The 25,172-nt window shown below is 42.2% G+C and overlaps 1 protein-coding gene across 2 annotated transcripts; it reads left to right on the forward strand.

Annotated features, from left to right (window-relative positions):
- Positions 1-428: 428 nt before the first annotated feature.
- Positions 429-24,787, forward strand: dhx16 (DEAH (Asp-Glu-Ala-His) box polypeptide 16). Of its 2 annotated transcripts, none has more exons than XM_082551897.1 (21): positions 429-706; positions 2,262-2,467; positions 2,575-2,816; positions 2,974-3,154; positions 3,243-3,299; positions 3,394-3,648; positions 3,728-3,961; positions 5,808-5,999; positions 6,255-6,365; positions 6,452-6,567; positions 7,466-7,676; positions 7,781-7,879; positions 8,747-8,899; positions 10,177-10,317; positions 11,729-11,891; positions 11,975-12,093; positions 12,778-12,845; positions 15,235-15,397; positions 15,626-15,787; positions 23,405-23,578; positions 24,131-24,787. In XM_082551897.1, exons 2-21 carry the CDS (start codon positions 2,270-2,272, stop codon positions 24,257-24,259), a joined length of 3,168 nt encoding a protein of 1,055 aa, XP_082408023.1. In that variant the 5' UTR covers positions 429-706; positions 2,262-2,269; the 3' UTR covers positions 24,260-24,787. The 2 variants fall into 2 exon arrangements, with proteins under 2 accessions (XP_082408023.1, XP_082408024.1); XM_082551898.1 differs by having other exon boundaries at positions 5,814-5,999.
- The last annotated feature ends 385 nt before the right edge of the window (positions 24,788-25,172 follow it).

Consider the following 25,172-nt stretch of genomic DNA (forward strand, 5'->3'; position numbering starts at 1 on the left):
CTGGAAACATAGATTCGACAAAGACACAGGACAGTACTGTATGTGAGGCTATGCCCGGTGTATTCAACGCCATTTTCTTCGCAGATTCTACTTCTGATAACATGTTATACTTTCCCCTGTTTACTTTTTTCATAGTGTTTTGTCAGAGAATATATACCTTATTTTATGATCTCTTATGAAAGTGGAAAGACAGGCTGACATGTGAGATCAGGCAGGACTCTGCAGATGATATTGTGACCTGTAGTGAGAGTATGGAGCAGGTGGAAGAATAAGAAGAGAATTATTAAATGTAAAACGTATTGTCCTGCTCTTATTTTCTGTTTGTTTGCGGAACTGGATGTTTTGGTTTGTTTTATTGCTAGCTGGTGTTGCAGTTCTTTACATGGCCACACGGGGGCAGTGAGTGCTGGCGCCTCTGATGCAGCCCGCTCTTCTTCCCTAGTTTAGCCTGACGTATTTCCGTTTGGAAGTTCAGCGTGCGTTAAGCTAAAACAGCAAAACAGTTTACAGTGTATGAGTGTGTGTGATGTACTTTTAGGACAAATGCACAGTTTTTCGTGTCTACGGCAGGATGCTCGTGTCCGCTAAGTGTCCGAACCGGAGACTTGTGCGCTGCAACTCAAGCTAACGCCTCATCTGTAGCTGGAGTTAGCAGTCGGCTAACTCAACCTGCTGTTTCTGTCACAACAAGAGCGTTTGAGAAGCGGTGAGTGGACTTCAGAGACGGTTGTGTTGTGTCTCCTCTAACGCTCACACTTTGTATAATGCAGGTGTAGTAGTGGATGGATAACTACGCTGTAATATGAAAACTGACAGTATTGGTGCAAAACACTGCGGTTTGAAACGACGCTGAATCCAGATCTGCAGTTAAAGGCGAAGTTATTGGAAACTTGAGCTTGTTTAACGAAACCTAAATGTGAGGAAACATTTTTATTTAGTAGTTTTGCAAAAAAAAACAAAAACAACCACTCACTGCTCTGACTCTTTAGCTTTCACAGAGGTTATCAAATCTAGATTGTCGAAGGTTAATGCTGAAGGTTTGTAACTGGACCTGGTCTGAATGTGGGAAAGGCAGCAGGGAAATCATCTCTTTTTGCACATTTACTGTCCTGGAGCATCCTCCAAGTTGAAGCTGACATGTTGGCTGGCTCCTTTCAGTGTGGAGGTGTAGCATCTCCATTATGAGCTCCTTCACGTCCTGGTTTCTAAAGTCTCCCTCTTAAACCCAGATTTTAAAAGTCTGGATAAAGTTGCTTTTACTTTTGTTCTGCTGTAGATGCTCCAACAGTCATAGCATTGCTGCCTGTTTTTGTGTTTTCACAAAGGGATTCACTGCAGCTCTACAGTTTAGTAAAGTTTTCCCTTTCTAAGGGTGATCCTGTCCATATTTGAAAATTCTGGATAAATCATTTCAAATTTTGTTTATATTTTTTTAAGTTGCAGTGATCTGTGACTTAATTTAAATCCCGTCCTGGAGTCTGTTAAAACAAGTCTGGTCAAATGTAAAAATCTGTTAGCCTTTTTAAAACAAACAAACAAACAAACTAATTTGTTTACTCATCATATGGCCAGGTGTGGTCCACATGTGCAGAACAGTATCTACAGTGTTTTAGATCATTTGAACAGTGAATCATGCAAAGCCAGTCTAGGTCATCTTTAAAGAATAGTGTTTAAAATGATCCTTATTTATCCTAAGCTGGGCCTTGGTGCAGCCCTCCATCCACCCTGTGTCTGAAAAGAGCCACGCTGGCTCTATTTTGATTCAGCCTTTCTTTACAACAGCATTCTTTTGATTGGCCGCTTCATGCAAACAGCAACTTGGCGGATGCTGTGCTGATAACCATATTAAGGATATCCTCTGTGTGGGACATCATACATCTAGAGGAGCTGAAAAAGGGGTTTTGGCTCCCAGGCATTACTTATACATATGTTGACCTCATTATCTAAAACTTTGGCGATGTTTAAAATGATCACCCACTGGAACGCTAATTATATAAGAGAAAGTAAGGAAAAATATGTAAGATCCTTTATTTGTTAATTATTTTAAGCTCGTTCTGCAGTCTTTCATGAAGCTGCTGTGGGATTATTTTCTTTGGGAATCAGTTCATTCTTAGGAAAACTTTTTGAAAACATCACAGCCTTCTAAACCTTTATTTTTCAGGCCTTGTATGAAGATAATGGTAACCAGGTACCTGCGCATGTGTCTGTCGCACCGGGACTTTGGATAACCCTGTTTTTGTTCTGTGACTTTGCTCTTTCAGAAGACACCATGGCCAATCTGGAGCAGTGGGTGAGCGACCGTCTCCACGACATCCTCGGGCTGAGTGACAGATACGTGTCTCAGTTCATGATCGGCACTGCTCGGAAAGCATCGAGTCCCGAAGACTTTGTGGCTCGCCTCGAGCAGACGGGCACGATTGACATCGACCAGAGTGTGGCCGCCTTCGCAAAGGAACTCTTTGAAAAGGTTCATTCATGAAATTCTACCCGAGTTCCCTGTGACGTTCACCAAAACTCATTTTCTTTTAGCTCTGGTGGTTTAAAAAACCCTCTAATGTTGTTTTACTGTTGCAGGTTCCTCATAAACAGGTCGTTGAGAAACCGTCCCGAGCGGTGGAACGGCAAGCGATCGAAATGGAGAGGAAGAACCGGACGTACACGTTACTGGAGGACAGCGACGATGCCGATGAAGATGCTGCGAGGGAGAAACGGAAAGGAAAAAAGAAAAGCAAAGACAAGGAACGCGGGAACAAGAGGAAGCACATCAGACAGAAGAAAGGCAGCGAGTCGTCCAGCGAGGAGGAAGCACCTAAAAGGTAATCTGCTTATTTTCTGCTTTTTTAAGATCTTGGTGCTTTTTTGTTTTTTGTTGGGGTTTTTTTTATTACGATAATTTACATTCATATTTATTCTTAGTTGTGGAGGAGAGATAGACACCAGTGTAAAACTATGTATCCTGTTCTCTAACATCAGGGATAAGTCAACTCAAGACGACCACAAGACAGTAAAGAGAGAAGAGGAGGAAGAGGAAGAGTGGGAGAAGGAAGAGAGAGAGCGACTGCAAGACATCGAGGAGAGGGATGCGTTTGCCCTGCGAGTGAGGGAGAAAGACAAGGAGAAGACGCGCAACATAGCCGAGAGGACGGACAAGAAGGTGGGCACGCAGCTCTTTTACGGTCTTTCACAGGTGACCTTGTGTCTCACGCAGGCAAATATTTATCCTGTTGTTTTGTTCTCCACAGGCTTATGAGGAAGCTCAGAAGAGGCTGAAGATGGCTGAAGATGATCAGAAGAATATGGTGGGTGGTACGGGACAATTTGTGCGCTCATTGATTCCTGAAATGGACCTCAGTTGCTCAGCTGTGTGATAAGGTTTCCTCTTCCTCTTTAAAGTTGCCGGAGTTGAGGAAGCGCTCTCGATGGGAATATCTGAAGAAGAGAGAGTCGGAGAAGCTGGAGGACCTGGAGGCAGAGATCGTGGATGACGAGTACCTCTTCTCCACTGAGGAGCTGACAGAGAGGGAGAGGAAGGAGCTGGAATACAAACGCACCATTCGGGATCTAGCTAAAGATTACAAAAAGGCCGGTGCCAAGGAACAGGAGGAGAGAAAGAACAGATACTACATGCCGGAAGAGAATAGAAGAAAGGTGGGAACGAGGAATGTCACATGTAGAAACTCGTCTGACTGCAGTTGTCCATATATTTACCGTCTCTCCACACTTACAGGAGGTGCCACAGAGGGACCTGGAGCTGGAGGAAACCCCCATGGAGCTGGGAGGAGAGCAGGGTCGCTGGGAGGAGGAGAGGCTGAAGACGGCCTCCCTCAGCTTTGGGGCCAAGAAGGAGCGAGAGCAAGGAATGAAGCAGGAGCAGGAGAAGTACCAGCTGATCCTGGAGGAGGACGAGATGATCGACTTTGTCACCACCGCCATTACCATGAAGGGAACTCGGTCTGAAAAGGTGACGCTCATCAGATTCCTTATTCTTTTTTATCGTTGTGGGTCTCATTTAATTTTGATCTAGTCTGCAGCTCCGTGTGCAGTACTGATTAAAAGGAAATATCTGCTTATTTTCACCGTCATAGCCGGCGTGCAGGCGTTACACAGCCTCCTGCCCAGCAGCAATAGTTTGTGTAATTTCACCGAGTGCTGTGCTTGATGGAAAATGCAAAGATACTAATTATTACCCGTTTAGATATCATATCTGAAATACCAGCTCTTTCTCAGCTGCATTTAAAAACAAAGAAAAAGACATGAATGGAAAAAAGTATCAGCAGAAAAAATGGTGACCACCTATTTGTTAAGATTACGTGTTGCATTCGGTTTTTACCTCTTAGACAGATGGACATATTTTTAGATTTGTCCTGATCTGCACTTTTTAACATGAATGTTCGTTCTTCTTGCCTTATTCCCAATGTTCAGCTTGGAAAAGTATAGAAAATTACCACATAATTACATTTCTTTAAAAATATGTACATTTTCTATTTTAAAAAAACTCTTAATGTAAGCATAGAAGTGTAGAACCAAAGAAACATTTCCCAGCTCGGTCTAACAAAAATGTTCATTTTTACTTGAGAGTGATTTTTAAAATTTTCCACACGAAGGAAATTCCTAAATGCAGAGAAGCAGGTGATTTCCAGTTACAGTAATAACAGCAGAGGGGAGAGTCCACTGGCTAAGCCCCAGTTTTTCATGTATTATATCCCATAAATGACACAAGCCTCCGGGCCTCTTGTTTCACCACTAGATGGCAGAACTGATGATCTAAAAAAGCAGCCTCAGTATTTGATCCTTTGCCTGATGAGCACGGTGAAGTATTTTGGACTGTAGTGTTACATGACCTCTGACATCAGCGGATGTTGAGATCTGATCAACTTTTAAGTCATTTTTTTGAACTTGTCAGTGAATCTGAGGAAATAACTACGAAGAACCAAATCTGCAAAGTCAAAACATAATTATGCACCTTAAACGGATCAGAATTTATTCGTTTCCGTTTTCATTTCCACGTTTCTTTTTGCCTTTCTGCTTCAGCGCACAAACGATCAGGTTGACTTCAGAGAGTGCAGTGGGATCAGCCTTTCACCTGTCAGATCATCAATGCAGGTCTCAGAATAATGAATGCCTGCGTTCAGAAAAGAGCTGAACAACCAGGGTTATTTTGGGTGTCATTTGCATGATGACACAGAAATCCTTAGAGAGGCGTGTAAACAGAACGAGAAGTAAAGAAATTTAGGGAAATAAGAAGAGACTACGTGCAAAAATAATAATTAAGTGATCAAACACAGAAGCCAGTTCATACAAATGTTTTGCATTTAGTAACAATTTAATGTATTTGCTCATGTTTTCACGGACAGTTTCAGCCACATGTGTGTTCCCAGGGTGCAATGCAGCCTGTGTTGTAGTGTGATCTTTGGAGTGATGAAAGGCTGTATTACAAGGAAACATGTTTGAGTTGGTGGAAAAACGAAAATATCTTCCACCTGCGTGCCTTTTTATATGAGTGTAAATAAAAGAACCAGTCGACTGTGTCCTTCCAAACCTTCTGTAAACATCGCTGACACAAATTCGCCTCCGATTCAACCCGACGAGTACACTGTGCATTAGTGTTATCTGTGCAACAAGGTTTCATTTATTACTGAATGATTGTTTTTAAATTAATCTTTTGTAATTATATTTAAGCTTTTCTTTGGTGACACCGCAGGGACTGCACTTATTTTCCTTGTACTTGTTACAGTGAAGAGATTGTGATTCTTCTGCTTCACTGTAAAAACTCAAACTGCCTTTTCTTCTGACCGTGTCACGTTGAGGATCAGGATGCTCCGGCTCTGTCGCAGGCTGAGCTGAAAAAACAGTCAATGCAGGAAGTCCGACGCAGCCTTCCCATCTTTCCCTACAGAGACGACCTGCTGGCCGCCATCCACGAGCACCAGATCCTCGTCATCGAAGGAGAGACGGGCTCGGGGAAAACCACCCAGATCCCTCAGTACCTCCTGGAAGACGTGAGTGTAGAATTTAAATGTAGCTTCATATATTCACGTATTAAACGTGTTAGAGAACAGCGACTGGGGTACCCAACCGAAATATTGGCCTCTACCTCTTGGAGTAAAAAACAAAGTCCACCACATTGTCCATGTATCCTAGGATGTTGAACTATAGACTGCTGTTCCAGTGTGAAATATTTACTTTCCAGAGTAAGGAAAATCCTGAGCATCCTGAAAGTGCTGTCAAAGTAATCCTTAAACACTTTCCATCAGGGCTACACCAAAGGAGGCATGAAGATTGGATGTACGCAGCCTCGCAGAGTGGCAGCCATGTCAGTGGCAGCCAGAGTAGCAGAGGAAATGGGTGTGAAGCTTGGTAATGAGGTGAGCTTAGTACATGACTACACCAACACTTGATGTGTTACTGCACCTTCAAGCAGACTGAAATTGAGTGTTTTACTGTCATCCAGGTGGGTTACAGCATTCGTTTTGAGGACTGCACATCAGAGAGAACCGTGCTCAAATACATGACAGACGGCATGCTGCTCCGAGAGTTCCTCACCGAACCGGACCTGGCCAGCTACAGGTGCCATTAATGCGTCTGTGCCCTCTGCTGGGTTTTTATGTTGCTTTTCATGAAGAGCAGAAAGCACCTAAAAGTAACAGTGCTGACATGGGAGAGTGTACTTCTGTACTGGCTGCTCTTTACGTGTTTAAGTAGTTTATGGAAGCAGGGTAAACGATTCCCATAAACCATTTTCTCTATTAAATCTACATTCTGGGAGCAAAGTAATGCTGCAGAGGATTTGTGGAGTTATGTAGGCTTTACTAGGAAGACAGGGCAGTTGACTTTCAGCCTGCAGACACAACCAGGCGTGCACGCTTGTTAAAGATTATCTTGGTTTAGGCAGGTACACAGTCGTAAAAGTAGGTAACTTTACCAGTACTGACCTTCTCTGTTTCTTGGCCACTACCTTTTTCTTCTGTGGGGGGTTTGGAAACCTCATCTGATTTAAATTTGGCCTACCTCTCCATCAAGATCATTTGGTCATGCGCCTGTGAGCTGCTAGGCTGTAGCGTCTCAAAATAGCAACCGTTCAAACCAACACTGACATTTTCATAATGTGAATGCAGCAGCAGAGTGGTGGATCTTGTGAACAGAGGAAACTGCAGTGATCACTTCATTCCTTCAGCATGTCATTGGTTCTGCTGCTCACTGGATCTGTCACCCTTGAGCTTATTAGAAAATTGCTCAACCTTAGCCAAAGCTGTCGTCACATGAGCGTCCGGTCAGTTTGAAAAGGAAGGTGACATTTTCTCTCTGCACACAGCAAAGTGCAGGTGGTCTAATCTGGTTTAATCAGACACTTTATTTAGTTTTATAAATCCTCTGCTGGCTTCTCTGTAGTTTGACATTTATCACCGAACCCGTTCGTGTCGATCGTTTTGCTCCCCCCACGATCTCTGTCTGTCTCCCCCCACAGTGTGATCATCATAGACGAAGCCCACGAGCGAACGCTCCACACCGACATCCTGTTCGGTCTGATTAAAGACATCGCAAGATTCAGATCGGACCTGAAGGTGCTGGTGGCGAGCGCCACTCTGGACACCGAGCGCTTCTCCTGCTTCTTCGATGACGCGCCTGTTTTCAGGATCCCTGGCAGGAGGTTCCCCGTCGATATTTTCTACACGAAAGTAAGATTATATTTGAATCCTCGCCACAGTAAACGTTACAATTTAGAGCCTATAAACCAAACTGTGGTGTTGATGTGTGTGTGTCTGTGTGTTGTCTTATCAAGGCTCCAGAGGCAGACTACCTGGAAGCGTGTGTGGTGTCGGTGTTGCAGATCCACGTCACTCAGCCTACCGGAGACATTCTGGTCTTCCTCACTGGACAGGTGCGCTTCATATCATATTCCCAAGAGATCCAGAGCTTCAGACACGACTGTGATGCTCTGCAGCAAACATCAGACTGAAATCTCTCTCAAAGAGTTACACCTAGTTTAACATCATGTTCTCTCCATGCTTTCCTTTGTGTGCAGATGTTTTTATAATATAATCACATTCTAACTGATGGCTGTGAAACAACATTGATCTTCACGTGTTCTGTAGAATAGTTTGGACATACCACTTTATCAAAATCCTGACACAGAGGATCGCAGGTTCATAATGTGAAAGTAAAGTCTTTATTAAATATGGCTTAAGTGAATAAGAAAATCAGCTGATTTTAATGAAACTGATGAAATTGCCTTCACTTACCTGAATCCTTTTTCGTTTCTTTTTTCGTGGAATGAGGAAAAAGGTGAAACGACAGAGTCGCTGTTGCTCAGGACGATTCTTTCTCCATAAACTCTTTGTCACAGTGAACACATCACTTTCTGTGGAAACTTGATTTTCCCATGTGGCTCCTGCAGCACTGATAAAACACAATGAACGTCAGAAAAAGGCCACAGTGAACCTGAAACAGACCTGATCTAAAACCAAAGAAGGATCAGAGTGAGCTTGATCATCCATGCATGCGTTCATTCATATATTTCTATATTTATTCTTAAGATTTGACTCTGTTTTTGTTAGAAAACAGGTAAAATCCCACGTTCACTCTGAGAAAGTTGATCTTGTAAATTCTACAAGTTTAGAAAACTGTCCTGACATGTACGGATGCAAAGGGAAGGAGAGGGATCAGAACAGATATGTTAGAAACACGGGTACAGTGTCCTTGTGTGTGTCGGCTGATTGTTGAGCCTCGCTGAACGCGTGTCTTGCAGGAGGAGATCGAAGCGTGTTGCGAGCTGCTGCAGGAGAGATGCAGGCGGCTTGGTTCTAAGATAGCAGAGCTGCTCGTCCTCCCCATCTACGCCAACCTGCCGTCTGACATGCAGGCAAAGATCTTTAATCCTACTCCGCCTGGAGCGCGTAAGGTGAGACAGTGTCTTATTTCTGAGAAGCTTTTATTGTTTCTTAATACAGCTGCCCTACAACTAACAGGTCAGTGAAGGACTAATATTTCATTTTGGCTGACACAAAATAGGCCAGCAGTCGACCATGACGGGTTTTTGTTAAACCCTTATTTAACCAGGATACCAGAGTCTTGATTTAAAATCTGTTTGCACAAGTGTCCTGGTCTGTTTACTCTGCCAGCTGGATCAGCCTCGGATCATTTTCCTAGACTGGAATATTCACAGTTTGCACCAGCTCATAACAATCACAACAGGCTAACAGGCCTGTTTTTTGCTTTGTTTTGATGAGAGCTGCTGGAGCATTGCAAAGTATCATTAGCATTATGCCAATACGGTGTTGAATACTTGACATAATTTATTAGCTAGCGTGCCTTAGTTGGGAGTTGGATTCTCTGGGAGAAACAGTTGCTTCTCACAAGTCCATCTCACAACCACAGCTGTGGTCCCTGCTGGTCTGCCTCCACTGCAGATGTCTGATGGTGCAGATGGAGGTGAACGGATCTGCGCTGTAATCACAGGGTGAAACCAAACGCTAGCTGTCATGCACTGCTGAACGTGAACTGGATGTGAGGCTCTGAGTGATGTTGGGACAAAGGGAGCTTCAGTTAAATCTTTCCACAGGTTCACCTACGAAACCTTCAAACTTTTAGGCTCTCGCTGGCCCAGGTCGTTCTTTCAGTCTTGACTCCAATTATAATCACTAGAAACATGAATCCTAATTCACATTCAAATTTGTTTGACTGCCCAATCTTAAGACAAAAGTTTCAACCACAGATGATCTTAGGTTAAAAAACGGCAGCTATTAAGACCTAAAACAATTCCAGCTGTTCAGGAGATTTGCGTCCCGTAATCAAGGTGAGCTAAAGCATTTAGTGCTGCGTGTAAACAAGGTTAAGTGTTATATATAGTGTGTGAATGTGTGTGTGAATGGGTGGATGACAGGTTGTGTAAAGCGCTTTGGGGTCCTTAGGGACTAGAAAAGCGCTATACAAATACAGGCCATTTACCATTTACCATATTGGTACATTAAATTCCACTGAGTCAACCCGTCGTATCCTTTGATTTTACAGCTTCTCTGTTAGAAATCCTGGTAAATAAATATGAGCTTCCTGCAGTTGTAAATCATGTTTTTGACGTCTTTTTTTTTTTAACCTCTCATTTATCATCTGGATTTAATCTTTGTTGGTGCAATGTTTTCTAACTTTATCTCTCGGTGTTTCTTTTCTTATCAATCCAAGGTGGTGGTGGCCACCAATATAGCAGAGACTTCATTGACCATAGATGGCATCATCTACGTCATTGACCCTGGCTTCTGCAAACAGAAGAGCTACAACGCCCGCACAGGCATGGAGTCACTCATTGTTACACCTTGCTCACGGGTAACTGCTTTTCCTTAATGTTTAACTAGCAGGAAATCAAAGTGAAGTGACGATAAATTTAAGCCATTTCCTTTTATTGCTGTTCTAAACAATGACGGGTGCATCCTTGGGATTGGTACAGGCTGGTCTTCACCACCATGGAGGTACTGAATGGAGTCTTTGTGTCTTTAAATATGAGAGCTCAAAAAGTTTTGAATGAATTTTGATAAAGTTCTTTAAGTGTTTATTAATAGAACAAAGAAAAGTTGAATGCATATATACAAAATACAAAAGTAAATGCTACCCGGTGTGAGCTGCGTGGGTGGAGCTTTTACTTACATATCACTCTAATGTGAGATAAACTGTTACATAAAAAACTAATATTTGGAATATAAATATATTGTTTATACATATTATATTGTTTAAAGACCAAGTCCTAGAAGCTGAATTGAAGAGAAATGATGTCTCGTTTATTAGCTTCTCTTTATTGGCTCACTGTTAAATTGAATTCCTTCTCCTTGTGCTCAAAGTGCTGAATGATTAGCCAACACCATAACTTCATAGTACCATTTTATCCTAATAGAGCACTTTGCTCTCAGACTGCAGGTCTACTTGTGTTCTTAGAGTTTCTCAAATTAAAATGGGAGGCAGAGCCTTCAGCTTCCAGGTCCCTCTCCTGTGCAACCGACTCCCAGTTCAGGTTCAGGAGACAGACACCCTCTGCTTTTAAGAGCAGGCTTCAAAATGTCCCTTTTTAAAAAAAAAAAAAAAGCTTATAGTTGGGGGTGGATCAGGCGACCTTGAACCATCCTTTAGTCATGCCGCTGTTTGAGGCGAACCAAATTAACTGAACTACAGGTGTGAAATCACCTGGAAGGTCAAACATTTGCTGAACTTTATTGTAGCTGCAGCTGAGACATCGAAAGTTCGGTTCAGTTCGTTGGATTTCTCGTCTGTGATTGCTTTTGACTCATTCGTTGTTTTAAGGTGGATTGATTTTGGAGTTTTGTCTCCTAACAAGGCAGCTGGTGCAAACCTGTTTTGTGAAAACATCTTACTGAATATATTTGATTTGATCTGACTCGCACTGTTTTGGCTGCTGAAAGCAGCCCGTGGTGAAATTGTCTTTGAAATATAATCAAAGGTGGAGGAGGGCCTGATTGGCACACTCGAGTCAGCCAGAGATCCTCAGAAGAACAAACCTCTCCAGCTTTCCAAAGAAAAAAATAAATAAGTAAATCTCCTGATAAGCTTGTGGACTTGTGGGACTGTAAATCACTTTGACCCAGGTCAAACATAAAAATACTATGTTAAAGAGACCTCAGAGATATCCTCCACTGGCTTCACAGACATGTATTGTAGCTCAGGTGTGGTGGTGTATTAGTGCAGGTGATTTATCTGTCTGTTTTTTTTCTGTGTGTTTAACTCTCAGGCTTCAGCCAATCAGAGAGCAGGCCGAGCAGGCAGAGTGGCTGCTGGGAAATGTTTCAGGCTTTACACAGCCTGGGCCTATAAACATGAGATGGAGGAAACAACTGTGCCTGAGATTCAGAGGACCAACTTGGGAAATGTAGTCCTGCTGCTAAAGAGTCTAGGTAGGGGAAGAAATGGGGATCCTGTGATTTTAAAACACCAGGTGGCTGCTGTTGTGTAGTGAGCTAATCTTTTTTCCTTGCAGGTATTAATGACCTCATTCACTTCGACTTCATGGACCCACCTCCTCATGAGACTCTAGTCTTGGCTCTGGAGCAGCTCTACGCCCTGGGAGCCCTCAACCACATGGGAGAGCTCACAAAGGTGCAAACCTGGAGACGCTCTCTATATTTTTAATATAGTCATATATATTTATAGAATTTCTGCAATCACAGGTTGCTTATAGACATTAACCTTCACAGTATCGTGATGTGAATATGCACCGTCCGACAGAGTTAATAGAGGCCAAAAACAAAGCTAAGGGAGGGTCGCCAAAAAACTCCACCAAAATCAGATCGCACAGATCCCTGGGTATGTACAACAAAGAGCTGGTGAACTATCTCATCCTATATTTGAATCTGCAACAGGCGCTGCAGAGTTGGACATATTTTACATTCTTACTGTAACTTAAGCTGCGGGAGAGAGATACACCACCTTATATTTTTACAGGAATAATCTGTGACCATCTCTGCCACGCTCGGCTGCATATTTGCATCACGTACTTTGCACACCTGATGCTCGTAAGGCTGTAAAATGGCTTCCAGCACTGAAGAGTCACTCACTTCCTTGATCGAAAGTGCTGATGCATTTTAACTTGGAGCTTTTATTACCAATCTGATCATGTTAATGAGTAATTATCAGGGACAGGAGGATGTTTTTAAGAGCGTGTGTAAAGGTGTCATTAGCCAGTTTTGTAGGTCATTGGGTTTGTTTGTTTTTTTAATTAAATGAAGTGTTTATTGGTATTTAACTCTTTCTTTCTCTCGGTCTCTTTTTGGGGCGGCTCAGCTGGGTCGCAGAATGGCTGAGTTACCTGTGGATCCCATGCTGAGTAAGATGATCCTGGCCTCAGAGCAGTGAGTCTCCAGTTTGATTGCATCATAGTCACCTGCTTGAGTCTGTACTACCTGCCAAATTAGCTGTTTATTTAGTCAGTCACATTGCACCATGAAAGCGTTAAACTATTAATTATCAGGAAATCTGATTCCCACACTTTATGTACAGGAAGCTTGCATGGTTTGTTGAAAGATTTGTATGGCGAAGTTGTAGAACAGGTAAGCTTGTGTGCACATATTAGCATAATTCCAGTCTGTCCCTCCATCCTCACATCTGTGCTGATTTTAGCTGCACGTGGAGTCTCAGTTAGGTGAGCTGAAGGGTGTCTTTGACGAGACGAAGGCTAGAAATAAAGGTTAGAAATATGGTTTAACACAAGTCGCTGCGGTTTTTACCAACCAGAACACGTCAGTGATGCTCGGTCACTACATCAAAACCGTAACCGTAAGGAAAGAGAGCATCACGACACATCTGTGTGTGCAGATTGTGTCTTTAACGCCCTCACTGTCTTTGTATCTCGGACATCTCGTTTTATGAACATATGCAGTAAATGGTAAATGGTAAATGGCTTGTATTTGTATAGCGCTTTTCTAGTCCCTAAGGACCCCAAAGCGCTTTACACAACCTGTCATCCACCCATTCACACACTGGTGATGGCAGCTACACCCTGGGGCGCACTGACAGAGGCGAGGCTGCCGGACACTGGCGCCACCGGGCCCTCTGACCACCACCAGTAGGCAACGGGTGAAGTGTCTTGCCCAAGGACACAACGACCGAGACTGTCCAAGCCGGGGCTCGAACCGGCAACCTTCCGATTACAAGGCGAACTCCCAACTCTTGAGCCACGATCGCCCCCCAGTAGAAGATGAAGATGGACTAGAGCAGGGGTGGGGGAACTCCATGCCTCGAGGGCCAGTGTCCTGCAGGTTTTAGATGTCCTTGATCCAACACAGCTGCTTTAAATGGCTGAATGACCTCAACATGTCTTGAAGTTCTCCAGAGGCCTGAAGTTTCCCACCCCTGGACTAGAGGCTGCTGGTGTCCACCTACTGAGAAACTCAAACAAAAAAACAGCTAGTGTGCTTTCGTTGCTAGTTTTTCCACTGATGACTGCTTGGGAAAAACATCCTGCCTGTAGCTAAGCTGACACAGGATGCCATCATCTTTATCTAACAGAAATAGAACTTCCATTCAGCATCTACAGCGATTTACACTGCTGTGTATTCACTTTCTATTTTAAGCGTTTTTATGCATTTTGTCTCGATTTCTTGTCTGACCTGTTGCTATCATTTCCCATTATTATTAGCATTTATATTAACAATAGAAATTATTAATTTTGATGCACTTTTATGAAACTTTTAAATCTGTCATGCATAAATGAAAGACTTTTTTTGTTTGTTTATTACTCCTGCAAAAACAAAAATCACATGGAAGTCGTATCTGTAGCTGTGCGGACTTTCCCCCTTTCCATAAACAAAAAAGCTGTTGCACTTTAACAAAGTGTGGTCAGTAAGTCTGCCTGAGTCCGGTCTGAAGGATTTATAACGCTCATACACTTACGGGCAGTTGGTTTGGAGCAGCATGTGGCTGAACCTCCACATGACAGAGAAACAGACTGAAAGACTGGATTCAGTCAACTCAACACGTCATTGTTCAGCGAATCAGCCATGTTTACCAGTTAGAAACATGATTGTTCATCACTTTGACAGCAGAACGTTGCTGAATTAAACACTTACACTTATTAGAGTGTTGGAAACTTGATCAGCTAGTTCAAGTTTTGTTCACTAAGAGAATGGAAAGCAGTTTCATCAAAGACAAAGAGAGAGAATTAAAAAAAGAATACATAGGATTTTAATTAGCAGAAGTACAAATGAAGACTGTGTAGGACTGGTGGTGTCTCAGAGGGTGGGCAACATCTCATCTTAACACTCGGGTGGTCTCAGAGTAAACAGCATATGATGTTGAGGGGAAAAATGTGACAAATCCCAGTTAGAGATCAGTGGCAGTAACTGAAGGAAGGCTATAATAAGATGAATGAGTGATTCTACATGACCTTCTTGTAACATTCAGTAGTATGAAGGTAAATATGGGTTTGAGGACACTTTTCCACCGCGGAACAAGACTGATGACAAAACAAAAGTGTGATTCACAAGGTTAAAACATGACTGTAGAGATTAAAATTGGATTAAACTCAACTTATGGACTTCTGTGTTTACATCAAACAAAAACATTATGTGCGGCCTGTGAAAGCGGGTCTGCTGTGGAGGAAGAAATGCAGTCTGTCTAATGTGTGGGTATAAAGGATGCAAGCAGGTTGAGTGAAACAGTTCCTTTAAAACCTGAAAAATGTGCATGAATTCAAGACTCGCACAGAATTTCATTTCGGGAACATTTGTTTTTTTTCTCCAGGTACAAATGTTCGGAGGAAGTGTTGACGATCGCGGCCATGCTGTCTGTAAACAACTCTATCTTCTACCGTCCCAAAGACAAGGTGGTGCACGCCGACAACGCCAGAATGAACTTTGTGGTGCCCGGAGGAGACCACCTGGTGCTGCTGAACGTCTACAACCAGGTATAAACTCAGCCGGGTAACATCAGGGCTGGAGATATGTTTGACGTTTAGAAACACATTTGATGCTGTGTTGAAGTTGGCAATCTAAATTCAGGTAAAATCACTGATAAAGACACAAGTATCAGGGCATCATTTTAGAGGCTGATTTAAGAAACACACTCAGCACTGGCTCAGCGCACAGTTTGATTATTGTGTGCTAACTGCAGCTGTGATATCTTCCTCCCACAGTGGGTGGAGAGTGGTTATTCCACACAGTGGTGCTATGAGAACTTCATCCAGTTCCGCTCCATGCGAAGAGCCCGGGATGTCAGGGACCAGCTGGAGGGTCTGATGGATCGCATTGAAGTCGAGGTGGTCAGCTGTCAAGGAGACAGCGTGCCCGTTCGCAAGGTTAGTGACACTGATGAACTACAGTACAGCGTTAGCTGTTCCCAGGCAACAATATGGAGTCTTATTATCAGTCACTTCATATTAATAAGGAACTACAGCTAGTCCCACTCTGGGCTTTAGCTTCATCTGACAGCTGCAGCACTGCTGAGTGAGGCCTTTTTGAGATGGAAACACAGATTGAGATTGAGCATAACTTTGCAAACAAAGACTTGTCTTATCTGCCACGCTCTGGGAAAATAATACCAGTGATATTTATAGCTTGTACAGAACGAGAAAAAGGAAAGTTTGAAGCCTAATCTTGAAAGTAGAGATAGTGTCTGTCTCCTGAATCCAAGCTGGAAGCTGGTTCCACAGAAGAGGGGCCTGAAAACTGAAGGCTCTGCCTCCCATTCTACTTTTAAATACTCTAGGAACAACAAGTAGGCCTGCAGAGCGAGAGCGAAGTGCTCTAATAGGGTGATATGGTACTACAAGGTGTTGATGCATGCTCAATCATCCAGGTAAGTAAATCCCAAAAAGTTGATTCTGTTCATCTGGTCGTAGCATTTTGTGGGAGAAACGTGTCGTGACTCATCAGCTGACGTCTTCAGTCTCAGCTGACTGCAGGTTTCAATCTTATAAACAGTACATTTGCATAATGACTGAAACCAGCCCACTGAGGGAACAATGGGCTGGGAGGTCAGTTCCTTGATCATTAATATACAAATTCTCATTACCATTGATCAACAACCACTGATCAAAGTTCATTGATCAATGGCCAAGAATACCATTCACAGAGAGTTAAGGAATGGCTGCAATCACAGCATTGTAAGATTGTAAGATGATGACAGATGCACCCTCAGGCCCCCTCTTCGATTAGAGCCTGAGGGTGCATCTTTCGCCATCTTACAATCTTACAACACTACGTCCAGATGAACAGAATCAACTTTTGAGGATAGTACTATAAGGTCATTAAGATAAGATGGGGCCTGATTAAGACCTTGTATTTAACAGGGAGCCATTGAAGGGAAGCCAGTACAGGAGAAATCTGCTCTCTCTTTCTAGTCCCTGTCAGGACTCTTGCTGCAGCATTTTGGATCAGCTGAAGGCTTTTCAGAAGTTTTTAGGACTTCCAGCCTGGAAGTAATAAATGCATGAACTAGTTTTGCAGCGTCACTCTGAGACAGGATATTTCTAACTTTAGAGATGTTGCGCAAATGGAAGAAAGCACTCTGGCCTATTTGTTTAATATGTAGCACTCTATTTTATTAGATTAAGCACTAATTAGCTGGCATCTGTATCTGTGCTGTGTACTTAAGCACATTATGGATTCTCCTTACAAAGCAAGGTTGCTTTTAACTCTCCACCCTCTCACCCAGTTATCGTCTTCCGGTTTCAGAACACTGACATGTAAAAATCAAGCCTTCAAGACTGGACTTCACAAACTAAGTAACTATATTCATCTTTAAAGCGGCAGCAACAAACATAAATGTTAGATTGTTAGTTAAATTATTAATTGTTATTAATGAGAGTTGTCCATATAAAAACAATGCTAAAGTAAAAACTACGAGGGCTGGTTTGGTATGCCCTGACTCAACCATTTCATAGAGAATTGGTCTTTATTTGTGGATGTGTTTTCTTTACATACTTACATCCTGACACATCCTGAAAGCAAAAGCTGAAACTGGTTATTCAAGAGATGGGATGGTTCCTCTGGCACATTGTGACTCAGCGAGTTGCTGTGCTGATAAGATTATTAATGTTGTTTACAGTCTGAAATGGCACTGCCGGGTTTAACTGTTTTTAGCACCGTGGCCTTTAAACAGTCAGATATTTCAACCAGGATATAATTAAGAATGAGAACATTTTCTAAATCAGACTTGGAACCGACCACGTTTCACAGCTGCAAGTTTCTTGCCATCAGGAAGCACATTCACTAAAAAGTTTTGTCCTTAAATCAGTGGTTCCCAAATGGTTGTGGCAGTCGTGCAGTATTAGTACACTATACAGCTGCACAAGAAGATAGAAATGACCTGTCATTTTTGTGTGTCGATACTTTTGTATGTACTCATTTACTCTCAAAACTGACTAAAAAACACTTGTGCCAGAGGGTAAAAACTAACATCACTCTAAGAGAAAACTGGCTTACTTCTAAAGAGTGTTGGATCTAAACCAGAGGGAGTAAGACTGATTTTGTGAAGTGTTTGATGACTCAATGGAAGCAAAGTATTTGCTAGTGGAGTGGCAACAATCTTGAAAACTGGGAACTAGCGCGACATTTGCCATTTTTGATCTGCCAATTTGTCAGTAAAATCAAAACAACTAATGACATGCCACATGACTTAGAGACTGTGTAGTGCACGTATGATTGGAGATAGGCCTTGAAATAATTTCAGCTAATTTACCTAGTGAACAGATGTTGCTGTTTTTAGGGTTTTCTGTCCTCATCGGGCATATTGGAGCTCTGTGTTTTTTTTTAACATCCATGCAGAAGCATATAAATCAGCCCAGCCACCGCTTTCATCACCCTCTGGAACTTGTTCTGATATATGGCATAGAAATATTTTACTATATCTCTTAAAACTTCATTTGTATTATAATTTTTAATTATTTCTGCCCGTGTTACAGCAAAATGCCCGAGTAACGAAATCCGCTGGCTCTGATTGGCTGAGCCTACAATGCCTACAATGCCTTCTGAATCATGTGACAACCCCTTGGCTTCCATACTTGCGCTTCGCTGTTCCACTTGAACGACGTATTCTTGTTCTAGTTAGCAATTAGCCTATAGCCTATCGTTCAGCATCGCCTCACTCAAAACGCGCAACGGGTGCTTCGACTTACGAAAGTTTTGGACTTATGAACGAATTAATTTCGTAAGTCGGGGTTCCGCTGTATTCAGATTTCTCCAATTGATGTTTCTGAGTTAACTTAAATAATTTCTTCCTCTTGACCATCAGCACATCTAGACTCTGACAAGACTGTCGAAAAATGTCCTACCATTAATTAATGCTTAAATTAAATATAATCAACATGTCTATGGTATCTAAGTAGATTCTTACTCTGGATGGCATTACCTTGGCCTCCAGTAACGCGCTGTGAGGAACCTTGGAGTCATTTTTGACCAGGACATGTCCTTCAACACACATATTAAACAAACATGTAAGACTGCTTTGTTGCATTTGTGCAACATCTAAAAACAGAAACTTCCTGTTTCAGAGTGAAAAACTAGTCCATGCATTTATTACTTCTGCACTGTGCTATTATTATTCATTATTGTCAGGTTGTTCTAAAAGCAAGGTTACTAACAGGAACTAGACAGAGAGATTATATTATCCCATATTGGTTCTATTCACTGGCTCCCAGTTACATCCAAGATCAAATTTAAAATAGTTCTCCTCACCTAGATCGTCTTTCGTCCTCTGTATCGTTGTAGGTCTTTACCTTAGAATATAAAGTATCCTGAGTAAATACATAGAATTAAATGGAATTGTTTCTGCAGCTATAGTTTTAAAAGACACTATGCTCTACTTTTTTATTGGTACATCAGAACTATTAATATTAAACCGAATAAGATGAAATGAAACAAATGAATGGTACAAACAATCCAGGGGAGTCGATGCAAGGTAAAGATGAGTTTCACGACATAATGAGAGAGCGAGGAGAGAACAGGGTAACAAAACCACCGGAAAGATGAATAAAACGGAGTCAATGTCAGAAACGTAGTGTAGGTAGTGACCTGTTCGAGGAGTAATCAACACCATTTCATATTTGCTTCTGCTTTGAATGTTCACAGGTAAACATCAGTGATGCAGTGCAGTGAATGTGATGCACAGGAGGGTGGAAATTTAAAATAATCTGAAGGCCCGAGGGCAAAAAATTGCTTCATTTTTCTCTGACACAAGATTGATGATTTTGTTGTAATGTCTTCCTCTTCTGTGAACAGTGATTTTACTTGCTTCACGTTCACGCTCCAGTACAGCTCAGAGCAGCTCCTATATTGCTCAAGGACAAGACATTAACAACATAACAAGCTTTAAAGAAATCTGGATTCTGGTTCTGTAACTAAAAGAGTACAAGGATCTGTCAGAGGAAGCCTGTAAATCATCAGCAGGCAGAAGCTGTGTGAGTTTCCTTCACATACCTGTACCTGTGTGTGCGGTGAACACCTGAAGTATTCGCGATAAGGAGAGGGCGTTTATTTTCTTAGCTGAGTCACACCTCTTCCCTTTGCACGCTGCCTTCACTCAAGTCAAACATCCTACAGCTTATAGAAAAAAAGACGACGTACAACTTACTTAATGATATTAAATGATAATTGGCGTAAGGAGGATTGTGTGTGTCCAACGTTTAAATCCAGGAAGCATCAACTTCTCAGCTCCTCTACACAACACATAAAAAGCCGAGTCAGTCATCTGATGATTATTCCGTTTTGAAGTGAGAGACAGTTAGGTTACATGCTACATGACTTGTACGTGACAGCTGCTGTCTGTCTGCTGTATCAGCAACTATCAGCACGCCCATGAAGGCGCCCGACACCACCCGGCCTACGTTACAGAAAGTGTGAGTGTTGTAAGGAGGTTTCACTGTGGAGAGGATCTCCATGGTTTCTGTTTGTGAATCCCACATGGATCCTTTCTCAGACCCTGATGTTTCAGTCTCAGTGCTGATTGTCTTCTTTTCCTTTAGTTTCAAGCAGAACAGTCAAGTTTTTCCACACAATCCAGTAACATCAGAGGATTTCATCTCAGCTAAACGAGAACTGATTTCTCTACCTGTCTACAAAGTTGTAATTGTACAATAACAATATAATAACAACAATAAACTTGCATAAAAAAGTTTTTTATCACAGAAAAAATCCACATAAGACTACATATAGCAACTTTCTATTCACATATTCGCTCATTATACTTCAATCCAAGCAATGATAAGAGCATGGTCTGAAATGCGTATCTGCCCTGACCTCTGCTCAGCAGAAACAAACAAACAAACAGAGTCAGCCGACCTGAGTGGCTTGAGGCAGTTTAGGTGCTAGAACCTCTAAATCAAGGAAGTCAAAAACATTTACATGAGCCACATGCAGCCCGCTTTGATGTTATGTGGATCGGGCCAGTGAAACTCCAATCATCAATACGATATCTTAATACTAGACAAAGAAGTGCTATTTCAACAGTCTTGTGTTTTTTACATGATAAAGATATCAGTCAGCACAACTCTTTGGGCTTCAATTATAAGAAGTAAATGTGTAAAATACAGAAATCCATCACTTCCTTATTTTGGTGTATTGTGAATGGCCATGGGGGAGGTCTTTATCAGTAGGAAAAGCTGTACAACAAAACAGTTCATGTTTTTCTGGAGTCTTTACCAGACCAAGTCAGGCCCCCAGGCCTTTTGTTTGACATAAATCATGGTCACTATTGTATTATAAATAACAGCGGCGAAAGTTAAAAGGTTTAGACTAGAGTTAGTGGTAGACAGTCCCCTCACTCTTATTTAAACCCATCTAAAATCTTCCCTTCAGGCAGGATGGCTGATGTCGTAGTCCTGGAGCTCTTTCACTCTTTTATTTCATTTGCTGTGCCCCGTGCTACCAGCACTAGACTAATTCTGGTCACGCTGAACTATATGAGATGAGATAAGGTGTACTTTGTTTATCCTTAAAGTAGGGAAATTCTTGCACTAGAGCAGCCAAAACATTAAACACAGCCTATAGCAGAAGAGCTTGAATAAGCAGAATAGACATATAAAGGTCGATAAATTACACAACAGAGATCTTAATAAATTAAAAAGTGACATAAAAGAAAAGTTAAAGTTCAGGTTAAATGGGGCAGCTAACCCCTGAATATTCAGATCATAAAACACTGCTTTATTATTTAAAAAAAAATCATTTAATGTGTTTAAGTTTGAAAGACTATAAGACTGTAAAACTTGTTTTTAAGAGTATCTCATAAAATAACCTAGTTTAACCTTCTTCAGCCTTGTGCCCAAAGGTAAATGGAGTGTATTACTCGTACTGTACTGATCAACAGACTGGAGGAACCAGTCATCAATGTGCTGAGTCAGCCACAGTGCTGTGGCAGCTGCTTCTCACGTCTTCTGCTTTATCGTTGTTGTTGTTGGTGTTATTATTAAAGTCTTTATTATCATTGTTGTTATCATTAATACTCTTATTTAACACTGTTACACAGTACTTCATGTGTAACGCTTGTATGGAAGTGTGGAGCTATGAACTGTGGCTACACACAGTGGGAGAAAGGATCAGGAGATCCAAGCACAGATTCAGCCGGGCGGATGGGCTGAACCAAGTGTGTGGAACAGGTCTCAGTAGCTCTGAGAAATCAGCGTTTCGAATGCTGGTCAAAAGTAATACCAAGCTCTTAGCAGAAGATTTGATATTGGCGGTGAGCGTGCTGATGTAGTGACTTGGTAAAGAACATTAGATCCTCAGGTTTTCCTCAGAGGTAAGAGAGGAGGTTAAATACAGAAAATACGTCTGAGTGTCATCAGCACAGCAAAGGTAAGAAATACTTTTGAAGCTCACAAGTAGGTGACATGTATTAAAAAAGCAGAACTGGTCCAAGGGTTGAGCTGTGGGGACTCCAGATACGTGGGATGTAAATGAGAACATACAGTTGTTCATGTGAATTCAAATAAGTATGAAAACCATTACGAGAGCCGTGCCAGTGACGCCGGCTCAGCTCTGTAATCTGCATCATCAGTGGTCTCAAAGGTGGGGTTAGCGTCTAGTAGGACTAAAATTCACTGTTGTCACTGGTAATTTTCAGTAATGCTGTTTCTTTGGTAATCGGATTGGAATTTATTATTTGTTTTCCTCAACGCGCTGAAGGAGCTGATGAGCAGCTGTGAATGGACCTGTGGTTATCTGAAACCCGGCAACTCAGGAGGGTTTTTTTAAGCACACGGAAGATGTTGGCTGTGATTGTTTTATAACCGTGAGAAGCTATTGGAAGATGACAGGTAGAATCTCTTTAGGATAATATCGAGTTTGCAGAAAGATGGGCACATGTGACAAACTATATCAACGAGATCTGTTGGGGAAATCGGATTAAACCCAAATAACATAACTGGATGAGACACTTGGGCAGGTTGAAAGGATCCACACTTGAATTTGAACTTTTTCCACAGTCATTGGAAGATACAGCAGGAAAAGCAGACATAGCAGGATTAAGGAGTCTGATAATGGTGTTAACCAAGAGCCTCAGATTGTTAATCAAACCAGCAAAGTTCTTGTCTTTATGGTTGGTTGTTGTGTGTGGTTAGTAACTTCTTAATGTGCAGGTAGCAAACATGGAAATTTGTGAAGACTCTTCTCTTCCCTCCACAGACGTTATCTGCTGTTTGTGTCACAGTCTTGAGCTCAGTTATGGGAAGTTTGTTTTGGGCTGCAGCTCCCCAGTATCTCCTTTCAGACATGAGTTCTTCTAATAAGCAATTAATCTTCTAATAAAGAGTAAATGTTTTATTCTAATCACACTTTGTTCATTGCGTTATATTCTAACGCCATTCTTTTTTGTGCCCAGCGCTTGTGTATTTTTCTTGTTGTTCGTCCCTGCAGAGCCAGGAATCCCTGCTTTATTAACCCATCTGCCCTCCACTGCTTCTTATCCTCCCCTTCTGCAGGCGGTGACTGCAGGATATTTCTATCACACGGCCAGACTGAGCAAAGGAGGCTACAAGACTGTGAAGCACCAGCAGACTGTTTACGTGCACCCCAACAGCTCTCTGTTTGAGGAGCAGCCCCGCTGGCTCATCTACCATGAGCTGGTCTTCACCACCAAGGAGTTCATGAGACAGGTTGGCCTGCTCGCCATGTCATACAGTTTTACTTTTTCAGTTATAAGCTTTTACATATCAGCGACTCCCAGCTGGTAAATAATGATCGGTTAATCAAGTGTATTTGATTAGTGGCACCTGGCTGCAGTAGGGTTGTACGTTTTCACACTGCTAATGCATTTTAAATGCTAAGTTTTGTAAAATGAATAGTAACACAGTGTAATGTGCCATGCTGTTGTCCATTTCAGGCTGTTTAAATAATTTTAGAACTTGCTAAGAGCCAGATGACTATACACAAAATCTCAGAACGAGCATGTAGTCGTCTTTTCCGTGGCTGTTTTATTCCCAACAGGCGTCTAACTCAAATGTTTGCAGCGCTTTCTGTTGTTTTTCACAGCATGAGCCTTTCTCTTGTTTCAGATCTAAAGGAGCCAGCTGCACCCTTCTTTGAGTTTAGTACGAGTGGTTAATGAGGATGTGTCAGTGTTTCAGAACAATATTTAACTACAGGCATGGCTGCGTATCAGTCCACTGATTAACCTCCACTCGCCTTCTGTCCTCTGTTGCACTCAGGTGATCGAGATAGAGAGCGGCTGGCTGCTTGAAGTGGCCCCTCACTACTACAAGAGCAAAGAGCTGGAGGACAGCAGCAGCAAGAAGATGCCCCGTAAGCAGGGCAAAACAAAAGAGGAGCTGGGCTGAAGTGAAGGTCAAGGCCGTCCACGGCACATACCATGAAAAAAAAGTGCTTCTCACTCAGGACAGGGTGACAGGACGAGGCGCACGAGTCTGAGTGAAAATGGAAAACGTACCATGTTTCTAAGCTGTAACTTGTTTTTTGACAGCGATCGAAATTTGACCCGCATTATTCAAATCACACCAGTATTTTCAAACAAGTTTCTATTTTCAAAACGGAAAGAGAGAAAGGTCGAGTGAGAAGTGGGCCACGCACCGACTCTGGTTTAATCATCAACCAGCTGGCAGGGCTGGGTCTCCAAAAAGGAAAAACGAACACGCTTGGATCTGTGTTTCCCGCTCTGATGGCAGCAGTGCGGACTCACCAGCTGGTTTGTGAATCGGCACGAGACTGTTGTGCTTTGACCGCTCGCTTATTCGCTCTGTGTCAAACTGTCACAGCTGGCACCCGATTAAAGCACGCTCACGTGTGAGGCTCCTTTCCTTTTCTTTTTTTTGGTCTATTTTTCTATGGCAATAAAGTTTTACAATCGATTTGTTTTTCAGCTTAATAATTACTCATCGCAGTAGTATTTGCAGCCTTTTCAACTTGTTTGCTCGTCTGGTTTTATTTTCAGGAAAGTCACAATCGGAAGAAGAAGTTTTAATGTCAGAAAGGCCTCTGGTTTGTAAGGGGCGTATTTTATTTGATTGTTTAAGCCAAAACAAGGCATATTACGCTACCTGGCAAAGGAATGCTGACTTTTATGTGCGTTCATGTTTTTATTATATAAAGCGTGACGCATATAAGTCACTTATTGATAAATAGCTGAATGAGAAAGAAGAGCATGATGTGCAAAAGGGTGCAGCTATTGCAGTAAACAGTGTGTTAAGTTGTACAGGGAGCCACAGGCAGGAATGAGTTCCTGTGTCGGTCAGT

The sequence above is a fragment of the Aulonocara stuartgranti genome, assembly GCF_965226115.1.
Source record: "Aulonocara stuartgranti genome assembly, chromosome: 11".
Lineage (NCBI taxonomy): Eukaryota > Metazoa > Chordata > Actinopteri > Cichliformes > Cichlidae > Aulonocara > Aulonocara stuartgranti.